The sequence below is a fragment of the Lichenostomus cassidix genome, chromosome 2 (genome assembly GCF_008360975.1).
Source record: "Lichenostomus cassidix isolate B80296 chromosome 2, HeHo_3.0, whole genome shotgun sequence".
NCBI classification, from domain to species: domain Eukaryota; kingdom Metazoa; phylum Chordata; class Aves; order Passeriformes; family Meliphagidae; genus Lichenostomus; species Lichenostomus cassidix.
The window spans coordinates 52,451,168-52,470,579 of record NC_139482.1 but is presented as its reverse complement, the minus strand read 5'-3'; the positions used below and the strand labels follow the sequence as shown (position 1 = coordinate 52,470,579).

Sequence of the window (19,412 nt, the reverse complement as noted above, 5' to 3'; positions counted from 1 at the left end):
TTGTTTCTTCACTACTATAAGCTTTGCATAAAAGCCGTAACTAGCAGCTTTCCATCTGTTTATGATCCAAGTTCTGATTCCTTCAGAAGACAGCAGAACTACTGAGAAAATACTAGTTTCCACATCACACCTCAGACAAGTGTCACAAAAGTATGTTACTCTGCAAACGTTAATATTTGAGTTGTCCTGAAGGACAGAAGCACAGAAGCACTGATATTAGACATGATTATGAGGTGACATTGGTATGATAGGCAGATATTGCTCTGCGATGACATCAGTCTTCTGAGAAGAATAGCTGGGATCATTCTGTCCTTTTGTTATTTTTAAGAGCACCTTACCTTGTTTAACAGTTCATTCAAATGCAAATCACAACATTTAACATTACCACAGTGCTTTGCAAAAAAAAGAGGTACTGAATCGACAAAAGCTGCATGTTTGTAGGAGTGGTGTCTTATAGCAACTGATGATGCTTCTGTAGTAATACTCATTCCAGCATTAAAGAACAAAAGATGCAAATTTGATGCAAGCTCCAGCTTTCACGCAAATTGTCCCTGTAACCAAATTCATTATCATGACAATCACATCTGCAAGAAGCAAAACTTTTAAAATACTGCAACAGTAAAACTTACACTTAAGTTCCTTAAGTTTTAGTACTAGTATTTGTTTTGGTACCTGCTCCATAAAGTCTCTAGACTAAGAGGAAATTTTTCATATCAAAGAAGGAATCTAATTTTTTATCCCTTTGATGCCCAAGTCTGCATCTCTGCAAAGTCGTTTGCTCTGTTATGCACGAAGGTAGATTAGAAACCCAAACCTTGGAGACCCTTGTGACTTCCTTAAATACAAAGACTAACAAGGTCAACACTTACCCACTGAAAACAAAGTTAACTGTCATTGTCTTAAGAAAACTGAAGCCTTGGGCCCCAGGATGTGTACTACATTAGCATCTCCTTTCATTAGTAGGAGATAATTCCAGTGACAAAACTTTGTAGCCATTCATTAGACTTCAAGTCTTTCCAGCTCTTGGGAGATTGGTGTCCCTGCCATGGACTATTAGTACACATAGGTGAAGCATGTAGTTAAGAACTAATACTACCATTAAAGAAAGAAATTTACTTGACCACAGGGTAGATCAGTGGCAGAATTAGGCAAAAACATCTTGAAGGCTTTCATTTTAGCCCTCTAAATCTAAATGTTTACCAATAACATTCAAGCTAGCCCAAACAGAGATGAATGCCAATATTGAGTTTGAGTACAAACCCCTGACACATCAAAGAATATGCATATGTGTTAAACTGTGCATCTGTTTGAAAAATTGGGCCAATGTGGAAAATCCTATTATCAATTAAAAAAAAATACAACGGGGAACTCTTCAACTAGTGTGAACCACTGTAATTCTATTGACAGCAATGGATCTGTGCTGACTTACACCAGCTGAGGATCTAATTTCATATGCCTTAGAAAACTGACGCAACTTTTTCCATCGCTGCTCAAGAGTTTTTGTACTCTCGTGGGGATCAATTCCATCTAGTAGGTCAGCAGGTGTTGAGTTTGCTTTGAATGTGAAGTCCAGTCACACAGAAGGATACTGGGACATGTGCCATCTAATTTTTACTGACCCACAGAGATTTCCCCCTGGTATGGCTGTAGGATTCATGTATTTTCTGCTGTAGTCTAGTGGGAGATACCTGTTTTTTTGAGAAAGCAGAAACCTTTATTCAAGATTTTAAAGTGAGAACCTGACCTGGACCAAAAGCACAGATGAGTGAGCATGATGGGAGCAGAAAGGGTGAACAGAAAATGTTTTGCCAGAAATATACCAGCACTACAAAATATACAGAAAGGCATCCTCTGTTTTTAGCCATTACTAGACTAAAAAACAACAGTAATCTGCAATTATCCAAAATCCACACATCTTAACTCTGCCCACACCATTTCAAGCAATTTTCTTTCCTAATGCAATAGGAGTTTTACATTAGTAGGAACCAATATGCCCAGCTCTCTTACACCAAAAAAATAAAAAGGTCTAGGGCTGGGATTGCTCACACTCTTCAGAGAGGCAGAAAATACATAAAATTGTCAACTGAGATAATCTCTGGGGAGAATTAAGCAAACTACTCCAGTTTTGTAAATCCACAAACTGTACATTCACAATTTTGAAATTAATCCACCAGAGGATACACACTTAGCTGGATGTTTTGTTCCTGGCCATTAAAGAGTTCTGGGGAGGTGGGAACCCCATTTGTGACAAGGAAGTTTATTTGTAAAAGAAGAGGGGGGAAAAACCCCTTTGTCATTAATTCTGACAGACCTACTTCTGTCTCTATAATAATAACTAATTACCTAACTAGTGTAAGAGATTGCAATGGCCAAATGCAAAGCACTTGCAGCCCTGCCAGGCTAATCAAGACAATTTCCAAAATGCCAAAACCAGAAATTTCCTATAATAAATAACTTAGCACATTTACATCTCAAATTAGAACATCTGGAAGAAAGAGACTATACCTGATGCCAAAACAGGCCTTATTGTATCCTACCACTTTCCACCACCACCACCCCTCCTCCATTAGTTTTCTTTAGCCTTTCCATAACACAAACACTGATCCAGGTGCAAATGCTCAATTCACAAGGAATGCAGAGAACATAAAATTACTGTAGGTTTGGCTGCTAGTAAATCCCTGCTGTTACTCACCATTGGAAGTTGTGCTGGAGGCAACAGCTTTCTCACTGACATCTGTTCTACTGGAGCATTTCACAATGGAATTCTCCACTTTTTTCTTCTCAGTCGTGGTAGAGCTATGGGACTGCGCCTCCATGATGACTTCTCATTACTTCAGCTCTCCTTGCACCAATACCTGAATGAAACAAGAGAGTCATAAACTTTAAAGACTGTTCAAAACTTAGCCCAAATCTTCTCAGCCCTCTCACCTGAAGAAGAGCCTGGAGCACAACTGAATTAGCAGTTCTCAGTTCTGCATGCTCATCAAATCATGTTTGCATGCATGAATTCCTGAGGAATTTAAAGAAACACTAACAGCAAAACTAAGCATGTTTGCCTTTAAAGAGAATCAGCATCACGAACCACTAAGCTGTTTGATGGGTAAGTCCATTTTTCTTAATTCTGCAGGGTTTTAATGGATCTAGGGGAAAAAAAGGCCAGTATTTTTCTCTTATGCCCAGAGCACTTTGGAACAAGGCAAAAAAAAAAAGCCAAAAAAAACCCCAAAAAAAAACCAACCCCAAAAACAAGACAGACCTTCATGTTGATTCTAGAAGCCAAATATTTAAATTCACGGTGTTGGAACACATTGCAGTGGGAATTATCCTGTCTATCTCTACACCTTGTTACTCATGTAAACATCTCTCACTTTGTTTGTTCAGAAATCTAACTCAAACAAAAGTGCATTGGCAAAACACCCCGAAAACCACAGGGAAAGACAAATATTATTGCTGGTGGCAGATAATGAGATCACCTTCTTTTGCATGAAAACGCTGGAAATAGAAAGGTGTGTATCTGGTTATTTTGCCTTTCCTGGCTGTTCTCAGTGTCATCTCCAGTGATACATTCATTTTATACCCCACAAATCATTTTTTCTTATTTCAGTTATTTTACATTCCTGATGGAAACCCGAGTAGCCCACAAATTTCTGAAAGGGTATCCCTGCTTGTGCAGCAGTGCAGGCATGCCAGGCCCCAAGACTGCAGGGATCTTAGGCTGTGAAGGACACAAGAGTTTCCAAGCACTCATCTGCAGTTTAACTTGATGCGCACCTGCCTGTCCAAGTAAGCTTTACACAAATCATCAATATTCAACACACACCATGCTTAGAACCAAGTACCTCGGTCTTTTGGTAGTTTGAACATGAATATATGTAACAATAACAAAAAAAAAAAATAATAAAGTGTTCTGCTCTGAGCAGCACTGCTCATTAGTGAAATGAGTCTAAAATGGAAGGAAGTCACATTCTTCTAGGACACCATTTAAATAAAAATTTTAAAAGGCTTCAAAAAGCTACAAAGTAAAGTATAACAAAGTGCAATTATACTAGCAACCTGTTTCCCCAATTGTGACAGTCAAAAAAACCCCAAAAAACAAAACAAAAAAAAAACCAAAAAAAGAAAAAGGCTACAAAGCCAATTCATCACAAACACAGCTGTCTAGTAAACCTTCCCCTTCCCACCTTCCTAGAAGGAGTTCTTTTTAATAGTACAATAAAACACTCCAAAGCCTCATTGTTATACAGTAGGGATCAAAGTAGAGCCCAATCACTAAATGAATCATTATTTAGCTAGGCAGCACAGCCAAGGAACTGGGCTAGATACAGAGACTCTCTGCCACTGACCTACTGTCTAAGCTTTGGCAAGGCATTTTTCCTCCCCTGAGTTTCTTGCTTGCGAAAAACAGGAATAACAAAGCTCTGCCTGCCATAGCAGAGTACTTCTAAGACTACTCTCAAGATCTGTCTCTGAAAGTGCTATAAATATTTTTTATTGTGATCTGTGAAACAACTTCCTACCAGAACACTAAGGGGAATGTCAGTTGTCTTCAAATCGGGAGTATGAGAGATCTAACAATACTCAACTTGCAACAGCCCTCATTTTTACCCAGCAATGCACAAATCTCCTTGAGGAGAGTTCTCACATGAGCTTTGTAAACAGCACCTTTCCAAATTTCCCATATGCTTCCTCCCTCTTTCCACTTGCAAACCTCATGCAGGGGCATCCCCAGTTCAGTCAGTTATCTCGAATATCTTGCTTTTCAGTCCCTGGCATTAGCAGAGGGGAGGGGAGGCTGGTACTGCTGCCAAGCTGTTCACTCTACAGTGAGAGGAACAGGTTTGTTTTCTCTATACAGCCCTGGCCATATAAACACCAAAATCTGCCTTTACCCAGCCTCAAGCCACTGCATGACCGAACCCTTCAATGTACCCTCCTATCCTCTAACCACCTCTGAGTTAGTCTGAGAAAACATTCTCTCAATAACATTCTATGCATCTCTGAAGGAACTTAAAGTTATACATCTTCAGTTGTGGTTATTTTACTTCTGTTTTGCCTTCTAAGGGCCAAGACTGCTATTGAGGCGGCATCTTCATTTGCATCAAAGAGTACGGCATTGAAAAATTGGAAGAGGAAGCTGCAAAACTCATCCCCCTTTTTGTTTGGTCCTGGTTCCCAAATGTGTTTCTTTTGACTTAAAGTCACAAAAGGAAGCAATTATACTCCTTATTCAACTAGAAAGGAAGAAGCAACATAGTCTGCCTCTAAAAGGCCAGTGGAGTGGCATGAAACATTTAGCTAGAGGTAACGAAAATGATGACAAGTATCTAAAGTGGTTCCACTGCCTCCTGCAGATGTCTATGCAGGTATGTGCAAGGACCCCTCACTTATTTCCACCTCCTCACTTATCTGTACCTCCTTCCTCTCTCCATCATGACAGGACAGGACCTCCATTACAAACTGATGCTACCACTGCTCAGAAAAGGAAGGAAATGAAGGTACTGTAAGGAGTTAAGATAGCCTTAATCTCACAAAAAGCATCTTTGGGTAATCTGCAATTCAAGAGCAACATGTGGCTGGTCAGACTGGCATCCTCCATTCTCTTGGCTACTTTATTTCTTTCCCCAACAGCCTGCCATTGAGATTTTTCCTAGTGTTTCGGGCTCATCTTCTTTACTGGAACAAACACTAGCAGACATAATTCCACATTCTTCATCACTCTATCACTTCTCTGTTTTATGCTCCCTGATGAAGACAACAGAAGACAGGCCTAAAGCAGCACTTCAATTTTTGGACAGAAAATTGCAGAACTGGCCAAGAACTTATATAAACATCTGCTCTTGGTACCTGTTCAGGTTCATGTCTACTTAGTTTATATTCTGAAGGCTGCTTTTATTCACGTCAGCATGGACGTGGGAACACCACTAGAGTAAATTTTCTTAGTCAGCTCTACACCCTGCCCCACGAGCCAATGGCCCCAGCACTGCAGACCTTTCCTCCTGTGCCTTCCTTCCTCCACTCCCAACCCACAGACACATGGCACAGATACCTGCAAGAATTCTTGCAGATCCAGCTACTCTCCCATGCCCTATCAACAGTGGTACACATGGTGGGGAAGGCCAGAAGAGATGGAAAACTAATAATTAGAGGGATAGGGTTTGCTGTGTTTTGCCAAGCACGTCCCTTAGGGAAGCAGTCATCAGGAAATCAATATGGTGCCCCAAAAATCTTTTTTTCCCCCAAAAACTACCTTAAGACCAAGTTGAAAACACAAGGCAGACATACCTCTTCTAGAACTATTCACCTTAATTTTGGCTGATTTTTATTTTCTCTCACAAATTGTACTGAAATATGGGAAATGCAGTTCACAAAACAAAAAAAAAAAAAGTCCAGGATTATGTAAAGATAGGATTTCTTTCCACTGGTTGTTAACCCCTATCAAAAAGCATTCTAAGAATCAGCCAGCCTGACATTGTCTCCACATTAAAAGACGTGGCTTATATTAGGCTGCACACGTCTCTCTCCAGCATGTGGGTCAGTGACTTCCCTGTTCCTGCCTTCAGGCCTGAGACAATCTGTATCTATTCACAGCAAGGAGTTCCACTTTCAAAAAACATGAAAACTAGTTTCATCGGCTATCTAGCATCTCCATGTGCATATGAATGGTAAGAAAATGCTATAACAGTATATGGGCAAAAGTCTGAACTTCCATAGGTAAATAGAGGGATAAACATTCCTTCCTGAAAGCAAACATTCATGGCTTTTTCCCATTCAACCATGCTTGAATCTTTTGTAATTTCACTAAAGCCTGAAGCCACTGCACAATTAATTCCAGATCCCCATTTTAAACCTAATCCCTCTCAAAACAGTAACCTGACTGCAGGTGCGTCTCTTCTTTTTAAAACATAAATGTAAACCTCCCTTGACTGCATATTATATTGGAGGAATTTTAGGAACAAGCTACTGCAATGAACTAGTTAAATGAGGAAAACTCTCTTTTAAAAGGAGTATCAACAAATGACAACACGTTGGAAACTTATTTTGAACAAAATATTCTTTCAAGTAACTTAATATTATGTACTTTCTGGTCCTTATGTATGTTGGTTATAAAATTCTGCCTTTACAGTAGTAAAAATGATCATATTAATATACTGAGGAAAAAAAAAAGCACATCTTTTTGTTCACCTACTCACAGTGCAAACTAACTGAAACCAGAGGAGCAGCCCTGTGCTTGGAAGAACAAGAAATTTGACCCTCTCTGAACATACATTTCAATTTTCCAAGAAACCTTCACTCTGTGTCACTTCTTCTTTCTGAACTGGTTTTTAAATCATTATATTTATATTGCATATATTAGTTTTAAAGAACAGACTATGCAAATACTTATTCCTAGGAACAGGCTCACTGACTTCAAAAAGCGTGCTTGCTTTGGTCTAAGTGCTAAAGTGCAAGCAATAAAAATTCTCAATTTGCATGTTAGACTGGTTTATGTTTCTTGTGAACTTAAAACTTCTGCCCTTTTTAGGTTCATTTTTTTGAGGGGTATCTTGAACGTGCTGCATTAAAAAATAAAAAACCAAACAAGTAAACCCATTCCCTGTTTTACTTGATGCTGCTATAGTTGTATTCAATTCATTAACAAGTGGTTTGCATCCGCTGAGAAGAGCTGTCTGAAATAGCAGTGTCACAGCATTCATCATCATTACATCAGCAGTAGGGAAGTTCATACTGATTGCTATCAGCAACCAGAGTGCCCCAATCAGCGTGCAAGCAAACATAGCATGTTTAATTTTTCAGAAATTACTCTGGGTGGTTAAGGTGTTCATAGGTACTGCTTTGATTCCCACTACTGGAAGCAGTCTTTGGGGATACAATACATCTTGAACAGCACAACTGTATGAAAGTGAAAAACACAAGGGGAGGCATAAAGAACAGTCAGGAAATAACAGTCTCTCTCAACCATAAAGGACCCTTTATCAATTTTATCAACATGGGTTACACTGTTCCTTGGGATTATTTAAGGATAAAAAAAAAATGCATCTTGTGCAGCTACATTCAAATGCAAAATTTACATGAGACCATCTAAAGCTGTTATATGGGAGCTATTTCACACTGATTTATACAGATTTGATTCAGGTACATTTAACTTCCAAAACTTACCTAGATTTCAGCATTGCTTTCTATCAGACCTGCAAAGCTGCACTGACGAAGTTACCCCTGACAGAACTTGATGAAAAATGTTCAAGTGCTCAGACATTTTAAGTATCTCCTAGCTGTAACATTAACTTCTTGCTATATATCACCATTTTTGTAAAAAATGTAAGAACTAACCTGAATAATTTTTAAACAGTTTTATCCTTTCCCAATTCTTTGAAAGATAAACCAGAATTCTGCAACCCTCATTAACTACTCCAGGGCAAACTTCATTTGGGTTCTTCCCTGTTGAGACAACTAATCATAGTAAGACCAACACCAATAAAAACAGCACAAATAGTCTTATAGTCACTATATAGAAAACCACAACAAATAATTAATAAGTTGAGGAGGGGAAACAAAGCTATCTTATACTTCACAATACCTATCTCCATTTCCTTTATATGCACGATCTATAAATGCACTAGCCATTATCTGCAGAGAAAGAGAGGGAAGGAAAGGGAAAGGGAAAGGGAAAGGGAAAGGGAAAGGGAAAGGGAAAGGGAAAGGGAAAGGGAAAGGGAAAGGGAAAGGGAAGGGAAGGGAATAAAAAAAAAACCCTTAACAGAATCCGATAGGTGGATTCCTAGCTTGAAATTGAAAAATACCCCAAGTCAAGGGACACAACATGTATTAATACAATCTTTCCAAATTCATTACTATCTGCTGTCTTTTCCTTGTTACTTTCCTTTTATTTCTTTCCCCCCCACTGAAAAACAAGTAGACCTAAAGCATGGTTAATGACGATCTGATCTATTCCTGATAGGTTAAATAGCTTGTGGCAACAATAATGGAGGATCACAAACACAAAAGCAATCAGCTAGGCAAAGCAGTGCTATTAGCATCCTCATGATTAAGATCCTAAGTGAGAAAATATTCTATGGCATACGCTGAACTACTGATTGATTGTAATAGTTGCTCGACTCCAGGGGAATTATATTTGCTTATGTATTTCTGCTACAGATAAAACTCAGTTACCTAAAAGTTCTGAAAATATTGAAACATACACATAGAGTAGGATCAAAAAGTGGCACTTTCTACTGAGGCAGCACCTCAGTTGCTTTAAATACCCATCAACAACCACACAGTCTTACAAGAAGATTATCTCTGCTTTTGTTTTTGGATTTAGAAAGCTGTTAAGTATAACCCCAATTAAATGTTTTTACTATTACTTCAAGAGATTAAACTCTGTATCTAAATAAAACGGACTACTGTCAGGAAAAAAATTATTCCTTTTTATACCCAGTAAACAGGACTCAATGGATAACAAAACTGAAGGATTCAGGTCGAACTGTCCATATCCAGCTAGTCCATCCTTCACAGAAGCTGGTGTTTGGCAACATGCAACACAAAGCTGAGGGAGACATAGCCTAGACTTACAACACATCTTAGTGGCTTTACAATTCAGGTATTATATATCCTCTGAGGTAAAATTTTATGATCAATTCATTGTCTGAGAGTCTGTACAGTAAGGAATTGAACTTTAAAATTAAGAAAAGCAAACAAACAGACAACCCCACAACCAAAACAAAACTAGCAAACCAGGTCATTAACTCTGCATTTAAGCATTTACTATTTTAATCACATGGTCTTGGGTTTCCTTATTCCTTTTTTGACTCTTACAAACTATCTAAATACAATGAAAAGAATAAAGTTTATTTCTTAAAAAATAGAAAGTGTGACTTCTCTTTCAAGGCTCCAAATACATAAATATATTTGGGAGGGAGGTGTGTCTAAAACCAGTAAAGCACTTACGCTGGAGAAATCAGAACTCCTTCCAATTAAACTGCCTAATATTGCTCAAAATTCAGAGTAAGCTGTGTTACTGCTTGTTTTGCAATCCTACTTGTTCTTGTGCTTCGAACTCTGCAGCAGGAAAAACTCTAATAATTATGTCAAAGTAAGATTAGCTTTAAAAGAATTAGCACAGGGGGGTAGAAAAAAAAATCTCCTGTGGACTGCACCGTTTGTAGCAATAGGTTACAATGAGGGGAGACACTTTAAACTTCCCTACCAAGTCTGCACTCTGCTTTTGCCCCTATCTTTCTTCAGGAATTCAGCAGCACTAAATCCAAAACAAACTTAAGTAACAGTGCAGTGACTTCCTTTGGCAACACATTTGTTTTATGAAACCTGAATTTTGGTTCATTCATATGCTCAAGGTCTGACTTACTTAGTCAAGTAAGGAGTCACTACAATTTCCACAGAAAAATGCAGAAATACTCTAATTTCAAGCACTGGAGCTCAACATTCCAGTGAAATGACCACTTTCTTCACACTTTTTGTTTTATCTCATCAATCCCAACAGATGAAAGTTTCCTTAGAATCAAAACTAGACCTATATATCAATGTCAATCTATACAGGAACTGAGCTCAAGGAAGAACTTATTTAATGTACATCTATTGCAAAGATGTGTCTTCTGTTCCCAACTTATGATATGCAAATGAAAGAAGAAAAGACTGTATTCCATATTTTACAATTAGCATTTTAAAACAAGATCAAAGGAATCAAGTAGAATGTTTTTGAAAGTGCCATGTTTTGATCACAGTCCCATTCCTGGAAGCCTGTTTATCTCCTCAGCATACTTTCAGGTTAAGGGATGCCTTCATCCAGAATTTCACGTTCTAACCCAACACAGATGTTTTAACACGTAAAAGAGCTAGGGAAACTCCATATACCCTGGAAGAACTTCAAGTGTGAAGGGTACTTTATAAAACTTTATCTTCAGTTTTTACAGTTTACTTTAGGTTTTACACCTGTCTCGTAATAGCAGTAAAACTGCATCACGATTCCTTCGCATTTCTGTAACTTAACAAAACACAACAGCACAACCCTGAACTGCTGCATTACAAATGCACAATCCTATTCCCAATGCACTATCCTTTTTTGAAATAGTGTAATCATAGAATTATACAGCTGCATTATTTTCCTAGAGAAAACATCCACAGTGAATTGAAGAGCCAAGCAAAACCCCACCAAACTACATCCTGATAGTTAAGAATTGGTAGTGCTAGGATTTCATTTTAATATACATGATTTGGAACAGCGTACAGCACTGACACTAACTTGATCTGTGTTTCTGACTCTTCAGTTTCAGGTATTCATACATCTTATCTAATGAAGGCTTCATTCTCTGGGCAGCCAGATGATGTATTCTTTACACACAGTTGATTTTCTTGACATTAACAGATTTGTACGCGAAGAAAACAGAGTATCATACAAAGCAGCAAACACTACTGGGGGAGGTTCAGTTCTTAACCACGGAAAGGTCTGTTGGGTACTCTACTGTAAACTAAATATCAGATACAAAAAAAAAAAAATACAGCAGCATTTTGAGCATCAATAAAAATAAATGACAAATTTTTTAAAAGGCTTAATCATCTTGATAATCAGTGTAAAAAAGTAACTTGACATTTGAGTGGCAACTTCAGCTAAGAAAATTATTTAATCAGATCTCCTTATAGTGGATTTTGATACTATCAGTTCTGACACCCAACAACTATTTCGAGACAAACACATTTTATTCCAATTACTTTGTCCCTTGTTATAATCTAAATAACCTTGCAGGGGGTTTTAACATCAGTGTATTATCTCGTTCCTTATTTTGTTCTTAAAGACAGAGACAAACCAACTTGTCAGATCAGCAGCCAATTTAATACACTTTCAAGGTAAGGCAGGTACAATTTACACATACAGCGTCTACCACAACAAAACCACAGTATGATGCCAGCACAATCTTTAAGAAAGTTTTCCCTTAAATCTCTGCAGAAAGCAGCCTTAAAAGAAAGCAGGGATTAGAGTGAGCTGGAAGGTAGGGAGGGGACTTACCTCAAAACCAGCCAAGCGGAAATCAGAGCAGTAATTCTACCAGTCGGCAGAGTACACTTTTAGAGCTATAATGGTGCGAAGAAGTGCTGGGCAGCATTGCCTGAAGGCAGCACTAATACACTGCTGACTAATGACTGGGCCATGCAGACAATGAATTTGGGGGTTGAAAACTAACCGAAACCGTGCAGTACCTTGACAAATGGGCTTTCAAAATTTCATTCATTGAATAACCTTTAAGCACAAAATTGGTTCAAGTTCTCTCGGGAATAATGTGACATATGTTGTTGGACAATAAGTATTTTCCTTTTTAATTAAAACTATTACACCGAATACATAAACATGATTACAGTGAACAAAATATGAGTTAACTATTCAGCAGCTAAAAAAGACCAGTCTCGGAATGTGAGGTGTGATGCCATGTTCAGAAGGGTCAACAAATCCCAGGGTTAACTACCTGATTCACTGAAATTCATTCTTGGCAGAATATATTTTCCCTTCTTAGAGACTTGAAGGAGAATGTAAACTTCAAAGGTATGTTTAATGAGCTGCTACAAACACAATTGGTTAAAAGAGCCTCAGAAATTATGTACTAAAAGCTGCATTGTACTTAGAATTACAACTGAAAAAAGTCTCATTTTAAAGAGCCCAGTCAAAGTCAAGCCCCATAAAACAAATCAAGCCTCGTATAAACTTTGTCGCCTTGTGTACTGACAAACACATTAAAACAACAGAATCCCTCTTTAAAGGAGCTCCTTTTTTTCAGCGCAGCTCGACTTCTAATTTGAAAATAGCTATTTTGGCTCTTTTTACAGACAGAATGAAATACCTAAAGTGTCCCTAAATTAACAAGTACCACTTGCCATAGACAGCATCGCCCTTAGCAGCTCCTAAAAACTTCAGAAAAGGATCTTAAAACAGGAAGCTTAGTGAGCTCATAAAACTGTTGTTGGAGCCAGGAACACATAGCATATTTAATCTGCAAACTGTGAGAGTCTACAATGATTTCAGCAAGATCTGAGGCATGCCCTCAAGGTTTGCTGGGATCTGGGATTAGGGAGTTGATAAGAACCCTCTACTGCCCATGGACATGTTTTTCTTCTGCAGTTAAACACAAATGCATAGAGACGTTTGACTGCTGCTTGGCGTTTCTGCTCAAGTTATATAAAAGCTTTGCAGCTCCTTTTGCTGTCAATATATCAAAGTTTAAAAAAAATCATCAAAGTGTGAAATTTCATTTAAAGTCTGCCAGTCTACAGCTCTATTTCACAGACCTATCAAATAAAAGTAAAGATGAAAAATGCACTGAAAGAACTTGAAAAGTTTACAGCAGCACCCATGCCCTATTTTTGTTTATTCTGTCTCATTTTATTTGATTTTAAAGTATAACAAATCAATTCCCTTATAAAAATGACAAAGTCTAAAGGGAGGATATCTATAAAACCTGTGGTTAAAAGACAACTTGAAATCATTATTACAGCTGGACCTTTTGTTGAATAAAAAGCTTCCTCTGTAGCCATTTTAGCATTTTAATTGCCTAACTGCAAGTTGGCAGAAAATATCTTGAATCTTCCAAAACATCCAGAATTACTACAGAATGTGAGTGCCAGAAAAGCTAAAGCATTCTTCAAAGTATTCTTTAGCTAGGGATTTACAACAATTGCATAAAGAAGAAAAGCCTGACTTTTAAGGTAAATTACTATAGTCTAAAAGCATTAACATTCCATTACTAAGGTTTTCCTGAGGATTTCATGACTCGTTGATTCACTTTTCCTTCAAGTCTGCTTTTTCTTTGTACATTACTGTCCCCATATAGTTGAACACATGCAACACTGATCATTAAAATGCTTCCTTCCATAACTCCAAATAAACCCTGCTTTAATAGCCCTCGAATTCCTTATTTATCAGGCAAGGATAACTAACCTTTCACTAACACTCTACAACATAAAAATATGCTATTCCTTCCTTTAATATGCAGGATGAAATTTAAACACACTACAGGAGTGCAGGCAATTGAATAGCTTTCCCCAAAATGAGGCAGGAAGTGTAACTGAAACTTTCACGGGTCAGTATCAATGCATACATTTATCTCGTTAAAAAGTTAAGTAATCTGCAAGATGAACACATTATAATGATATCTACACAATTATTTTGGTTTTTTCAAAAACTATTCAGAAAAAAAATCATTTATAACCATTGATACTTTAATTTCTTACCTACAAACTGTTTTTGTGTTTGAAAATGAACCATCTTTCAAAACTGATGATTACACATAGCAGTAAAACACTGTCTTGGCCACTGCACACCTTCTCAAGCCAAAAACATTAACTCCACTTGAACAGGAAAATGCAGGTGATGTCTTTGTTTTTCAGTACTTCTACAGAAAAGCTTTGGAAAACTGCATGTCCTGCTGAAAACCATACACTGTTATCAGAATGCAAGAGTGCATTCATTTGGGCACCTTAAGCCATAGTTTTGCTTCCACTGCTGCTTAAAAGAATAGATGTATACTGAGAGTCCTTTTCTTACTCATTCTTCCCACTCATTCAAAATCACATAATCTTGCTTTTAAAGAAATAACCCTCCATCCTTAAAATAGCCTTCGCTCATAGTTACTATTATTTATGCTTTTAGAATTGGGCTATATACAAAACTGAAAGTATTTACATACTAGCTAGTTAAACCCAAACCTCCATTATATAAACAAACTCTCAAGAGGCTGCCTACAGTTTACATTGCTAAACTCATTCACCATTACTTTTAATATATATTTCCACGACTAAAATACAGTGGTGTGAACATGGCAATTTTTACATCTTAAGGTTACCTTACTTTTAAAACACTACATTCATCTTCCTTCAAAATAATCATGACATATATAATTAAGAAACTGCCAGATCATTATTAATTTTTAATAAAGGACCTAAATGAAATAATTATAGGAATCAATCAGTGAGGCACCTTTCCAAATTACAATGCAACTGCACAAATATTCAAACTACTTAAGGCTAGTTCTGGCATACTTCAATCCATAATCTCGTTGAACACCACAACAAAAACAATGTTGTAACACAGAGAAATGTAGTGATTTTTCACTATCCCACTAACAATTTCAAAACAAATACCTACATCACAGGGAGAGCCAGCCATGCCCTCCTAAAAATGTTTGTTGGTTTAATCAGCCACACATCTCAAGGCCTCTGGAAAATTTTGCTTCCAAGTTTTTCTGTAGCACGCACACAAAAGAAACGAAGTCTGCACGCTGAAGCTTAAAAAATCATGTTTATTGAGCCTTGGAAATGAAGCGGGAAGTAGCAGGGGCGCGAGGGTGATGAGCATTTTGCAGCGAGTTGCTACTTAATGCTCCTTTAGTGAAGTAGCCTCTAAAACGTGACACTGTTTATCAAACGGACAGCTATTCCGTACCTCTGACTAAAGGGCTCTTTGAGATCCGTACAGTCCATCATTTCAAACTGAAGTGGCAGCTGGAAAATGTGGAACAGCTGGCAAGGAGCTGGGAGAAAATGTTTTACATAAATATATCTACATACAAACTGGCAGAAGGCCACGGACACCGCACCCGCAGGACCGGATCAAAACTACGCACCAGAGGGTTAAAAACAAAACTGGGGAGTGAGATGGGGAGCGGGGGGCGTGTGTTTCCTTTTACCTTTTCTCTTCACGTGGTGCGAGGGCTGGGGAGCGGGCGCTGGCAGCCGCAAGCCGGCGAGCCCGTCCGAAGGCGCGGGAACTGTGCCACCACCCCACCGACTTCACGGGACAATCGGAACCGCAGCCGACGCGCTCTGCTCCCACCCTCCAAAGTTGGGCGGTGCACGGCCGGGCCGCGGTGCCGGCCCGGGGCGGCTCCGAGCAGCTCCCCTGGGACAGCCGCCCCGCTCCGCCCGCCCGGCCTCGGCCGGGCCCGTCCCGCCGCCCCGCTCCCCAGCCTGACCCCGTGCCAGCGGCGGCGCGGAGCGGGCCGAGCGCTCCTCCGCTCGGAGAGGCGCCTGCACGCCCGCGCTGCGCTCCGCTCCCGACCGGGACCCGACCGTCCCTTCCTCGCAGGGAGCAGCCGGCCGGGAACGACGGCCCCCCGGGCGCCCCTCCGCCCCGCCAGATGTGACAGCGGATTCTCCCCCGCTCCTCTCGCCTTTCCCCCTGCGAAGTTTGTGCCGGCCTCCCGCCGCACGGGCGTGAAAACGCCCGGCAGTCGCTCACGGAGTGGGGGCGAGGAGAAAAAAAGGGGTGGAAATAAAACAGCAGCTGTCGCCCGCACATCGGCAGCTCCGCCGCGGGACGTGCCCGGCCGAGCCCGACCCGGCCCGGAGCGGGGATTGCCCCCGCCACGCCTCGCCTCGCCCCGCGCCCTCGGCTCCCACGCTCCGTGACAGCCATTTTGGGGGTTAGACACCTCGCTCCCCCCTGCCCCCCGCCTGCAAGTTAGGGAACCGGGAAGGGGGCCGGGAGCGGGGCCAGAGCGCTGCGAGACGGCAAGAAAGTGGCCCGGAGCAGAGCCGGGGGAACAAAGAACTTCTCGCCCAAGTGGGTACGTACCTGCCGCCGCTGCCGCCGAGCCCCCGCGCTGCCCATGGGCGAGGGCCGGGGCCGCCGGCTCGTCCCCGCGCCGCTACCCCGCCGCCGTGGCTAGCGGGGCCGGCCCCCGCCACGGCCGGCGGGCATCCCGCGGGGCAGGGGGACGGGACGCGACACAGGCGGGACGGGGACGGCAGAGGAGGGCCGGCGGGTGTTGGTGGTGGTTGTTTTATCCCTGCCCGCCTCCCGCGGGGAGCAGCCCGCGCTTCTGCCTCCGTGTGGGGGTGTGTGTGCGCGGGTCCGACATCAGTTTCAGTGATCTTGTAATCTGATCCCTTCTGACTCACTCGCACTGACTGACATTTCTGATTTGGTTCAACAAAAAGAGCGGGGGGGGGGTTGGAGGAGGAGAAAAAGAAGAAGAAAAAGAGAGGGAGCAAAACAAAAAAAAATATATCCCCAAGTCCACCGCCTGGTACCAAAGAGTTTTCATAAGGAAGGGGGGGAACCCTCGGTCCCGTTCCCTGCCGCCCGTCCCCTCCAACCCCGCCGCCGCCCCGCATTGTTTTGGCTCGGCGCAGCCACCGAAGGAGGGGAACAAACACATCGCGCCGAGGTACTCACGTGTCGGAAAAGTTGTCCCTCTCGCTTTCCTCCCTCTCGCGCGCTTCTCTCCGCCGCCTCCTTCAACTTTTACAGATGTTGCAGGGCTGCTCGTCGTCGCCGCCCCCTCCTCCCAGCGCTGCCCTCTGGATCAGAGCAGGGGAAAGGCTCTTTAGGGATAACTCCCGATTCAAACACCCTCCGCTAAACTTTCCCCCTTCCCTCCCCTTCCTCTGAGCGGCGGAGAGGGCTCCGCTCTCCTTCCCCCTTTCCCTCCGCCCGTTCAGGACGCGGCTGGCTGTTGCCCGGGGCCCGGGTGCCCCGGGCCCGGCGGGGAGCGGGGCCGCTTGCCTGGGGGAGCGGCGGAGGGCTGCGCCCCGGGGTGCGGGTCGGGCCGCGGCCTGCCGGGCTGCGAACGCGCGCTCTCGGCATGACACCCCCGCTCCCCCCTTCCTCCTCCTCCTCCTCCTCCTCCCCCGCCATCCCCCCGGCCCGGCCCGGCCCGCCCCGGCGGCGGCCCAAGGGCGGTGACACCCCGCCCACAGCCAGGAGGCAGCGCGGGGCGACGGCGGGCCCCCCGGAGCAGCCCCTCCGCCTCGGCTCGGGCTTCCTCCTTCTCCCTCCTTTCCCGCTCCATCCTTCAGCTCAGCTTGCATCTGCAGCCCCGCTTCCCGCGAACCGATGCCTTGGACACCCCTTTCTCCCGCCCGCCAAAAATTCAAAGCTTTTGGGGGGGAAACGTGCCCTCCGGGTGGGTTTTCTCTGTGTGCTGCGGCTTCTGGGCTCGCGTTTGCTCTGGCGCCGCAGACTGACTTGACTGAAGGACTTCAACGAAAGTTTTACCTAAGCTATGTGACACTGAAAAATAGTTCTTTCACCGAAAAAATGCAAGTGCTTGGGCGAGGGGAAGGGTGGCCGTGATGCCTTCACCTGCTCCTCCTTTCTCAGCCCACCTGCCAGCCTCCCCAGCACCCTGCCAGGCTCCTCTGGCCTTCACCCTACAAAACAGGACTCTCCTCTGCCTCCCTCTGTGCCCCTCATCTCTATTCTTCTCCCGGGCTCCTTGCAAGCAGGTTTCCCACAGCAATGCATGCTGTGGTTCAGAAATAGCAGGAACTAGGATGCCACTTGTTCCAATATCTCCATCCTTTGGGAAATAACATGTCCTGACAGGACACCTTGCCTTTTTCTAGTTCTGCAGATTGATCCCCTGATATTAAAAAAGTCTGAGAAACCGTAAATGAACATTACCACAACCATTTTCCATCAAGTCACAAGGTGGGACTGGCTCTCAGGGAAAGTATCTACATATATACATTTAAGTTGTTGCCATCACAATGTCACATGCTTCATATGCACTTTCGTTCACAAACTGGCTCACAACACAGCCAAGTAAAGGTTTGTTACTGGTGTATACAATTTAGCAAGGTGCCTGAGCTCAGGTTGCCCTAAGCATTTGTGAAGTCCCCAAAAAATTAGTGGTTCTTGAAAGAAGAGGTATATTTGCTGATGGATATAAAAGACTGACCTTTGATGCCGTGCATTTCATAAAGCTTCCTTTAGTCTTACCATCGATAATGTTAATTTCATTACAAAACAAAGCTGCGAGTATTTGTGGTGAGGGTACTAGGTCCATGAATGTTCTTAGAAACAAAGAGAAGGCAATCTTATCTGACTCAAAGGCCACTTCAACCCTAATTTCCTCAGGCTAACTGATTTGGAGTTGTTTTTCACCTGGAAATCTTTTCTGGGTGCACAGAAGTAGCTTTGGAGAGATGCCTACAATATATGGATGTTTCTGGCACAGTCAGACTAATTGGCCTGACAATCCCAGGGATGCCTATTTGTGTGCAGGTTTTACAGCACCAGGTCAGTACACCACGACTTTCAGGATAGACACAGTCAGATGGTTTCCCACTGATTGAGAGGTTCACATCACCCAAGCTGCCACGCACGCACATGCACTGTTAGACATGGGCACTGGGGCACAGGATGACAGGCTGTGCTCTGATGCCATGACTCCATAGCCCGTGATTTCACAGCACACCAAGAAAGAAATCTGCCCCTACTCAGAAGGAGCAGCCCCTGGTTGCCCGAGTGCTCCTTCTGACAGGCATAGCACTACACAGGGAGGCGGTGTGTGCAACACCAGAATCTGAATACCAACCAATATGAAGAGCTGATATTCTTCCAACCTTTTTATCTTATATTACTTCCTTTTCCAGTCTCATGTTCCCAGGAAAATGTTAGCTGTTTC

General features: G+C 42.3%; 1 protein-coding gene and 1 pseudogene across 4 annotated transcripts in view; both read right to left on the bottom strand.

Moving 5' to 3' along the window:
* Positions 1-17,602, bottom strand: part of GLI3 (GLI family zinc finger 3) — a 217,461-nt gene extending 199,859 nt beyond the window's left edge. For 2 of the 3 annotated variants that reach the window (XM_085051565.1, XM_085051567.1), the window contains exons 1-2: positions 17,177-17,602; positions 2,693-2,855 (exon numbers count right to left, since the gene is read on the bottom strand). In XM_085051565.1, the coding sequence (XP_084907691.1) occupies positions 2,693-2,816 (124 nt within the window). In that variant the 5' untranslated portion in view covers positions 2,817-2,855; positions 17,177-17,602. Of the gene's footprint in view, positions 1-2,692; positions 2,856-16,573; positions 16,694-17,176 lie in introns of those variants that run through there. The other variant, XM_085051566.1, reaches the window with a different exon arrangement.
* On the bottom strand, positions 15,280-17,181 carry LOC146441373 (uncharacterized; annotated as a pseudogene). Its single transcript, XR_014849870.1, has 2 exons — positions 15,687-17,181; positions 15,280-15,530 (listed from the first exon to the last, which is right to left on the bottom strand). The product of XR_014849870.1 is annotated as an uncharacterized LOC146441373 (transcript).
* Positions 17,603-19,412: the final 1,810 nt, after the last annotated feature.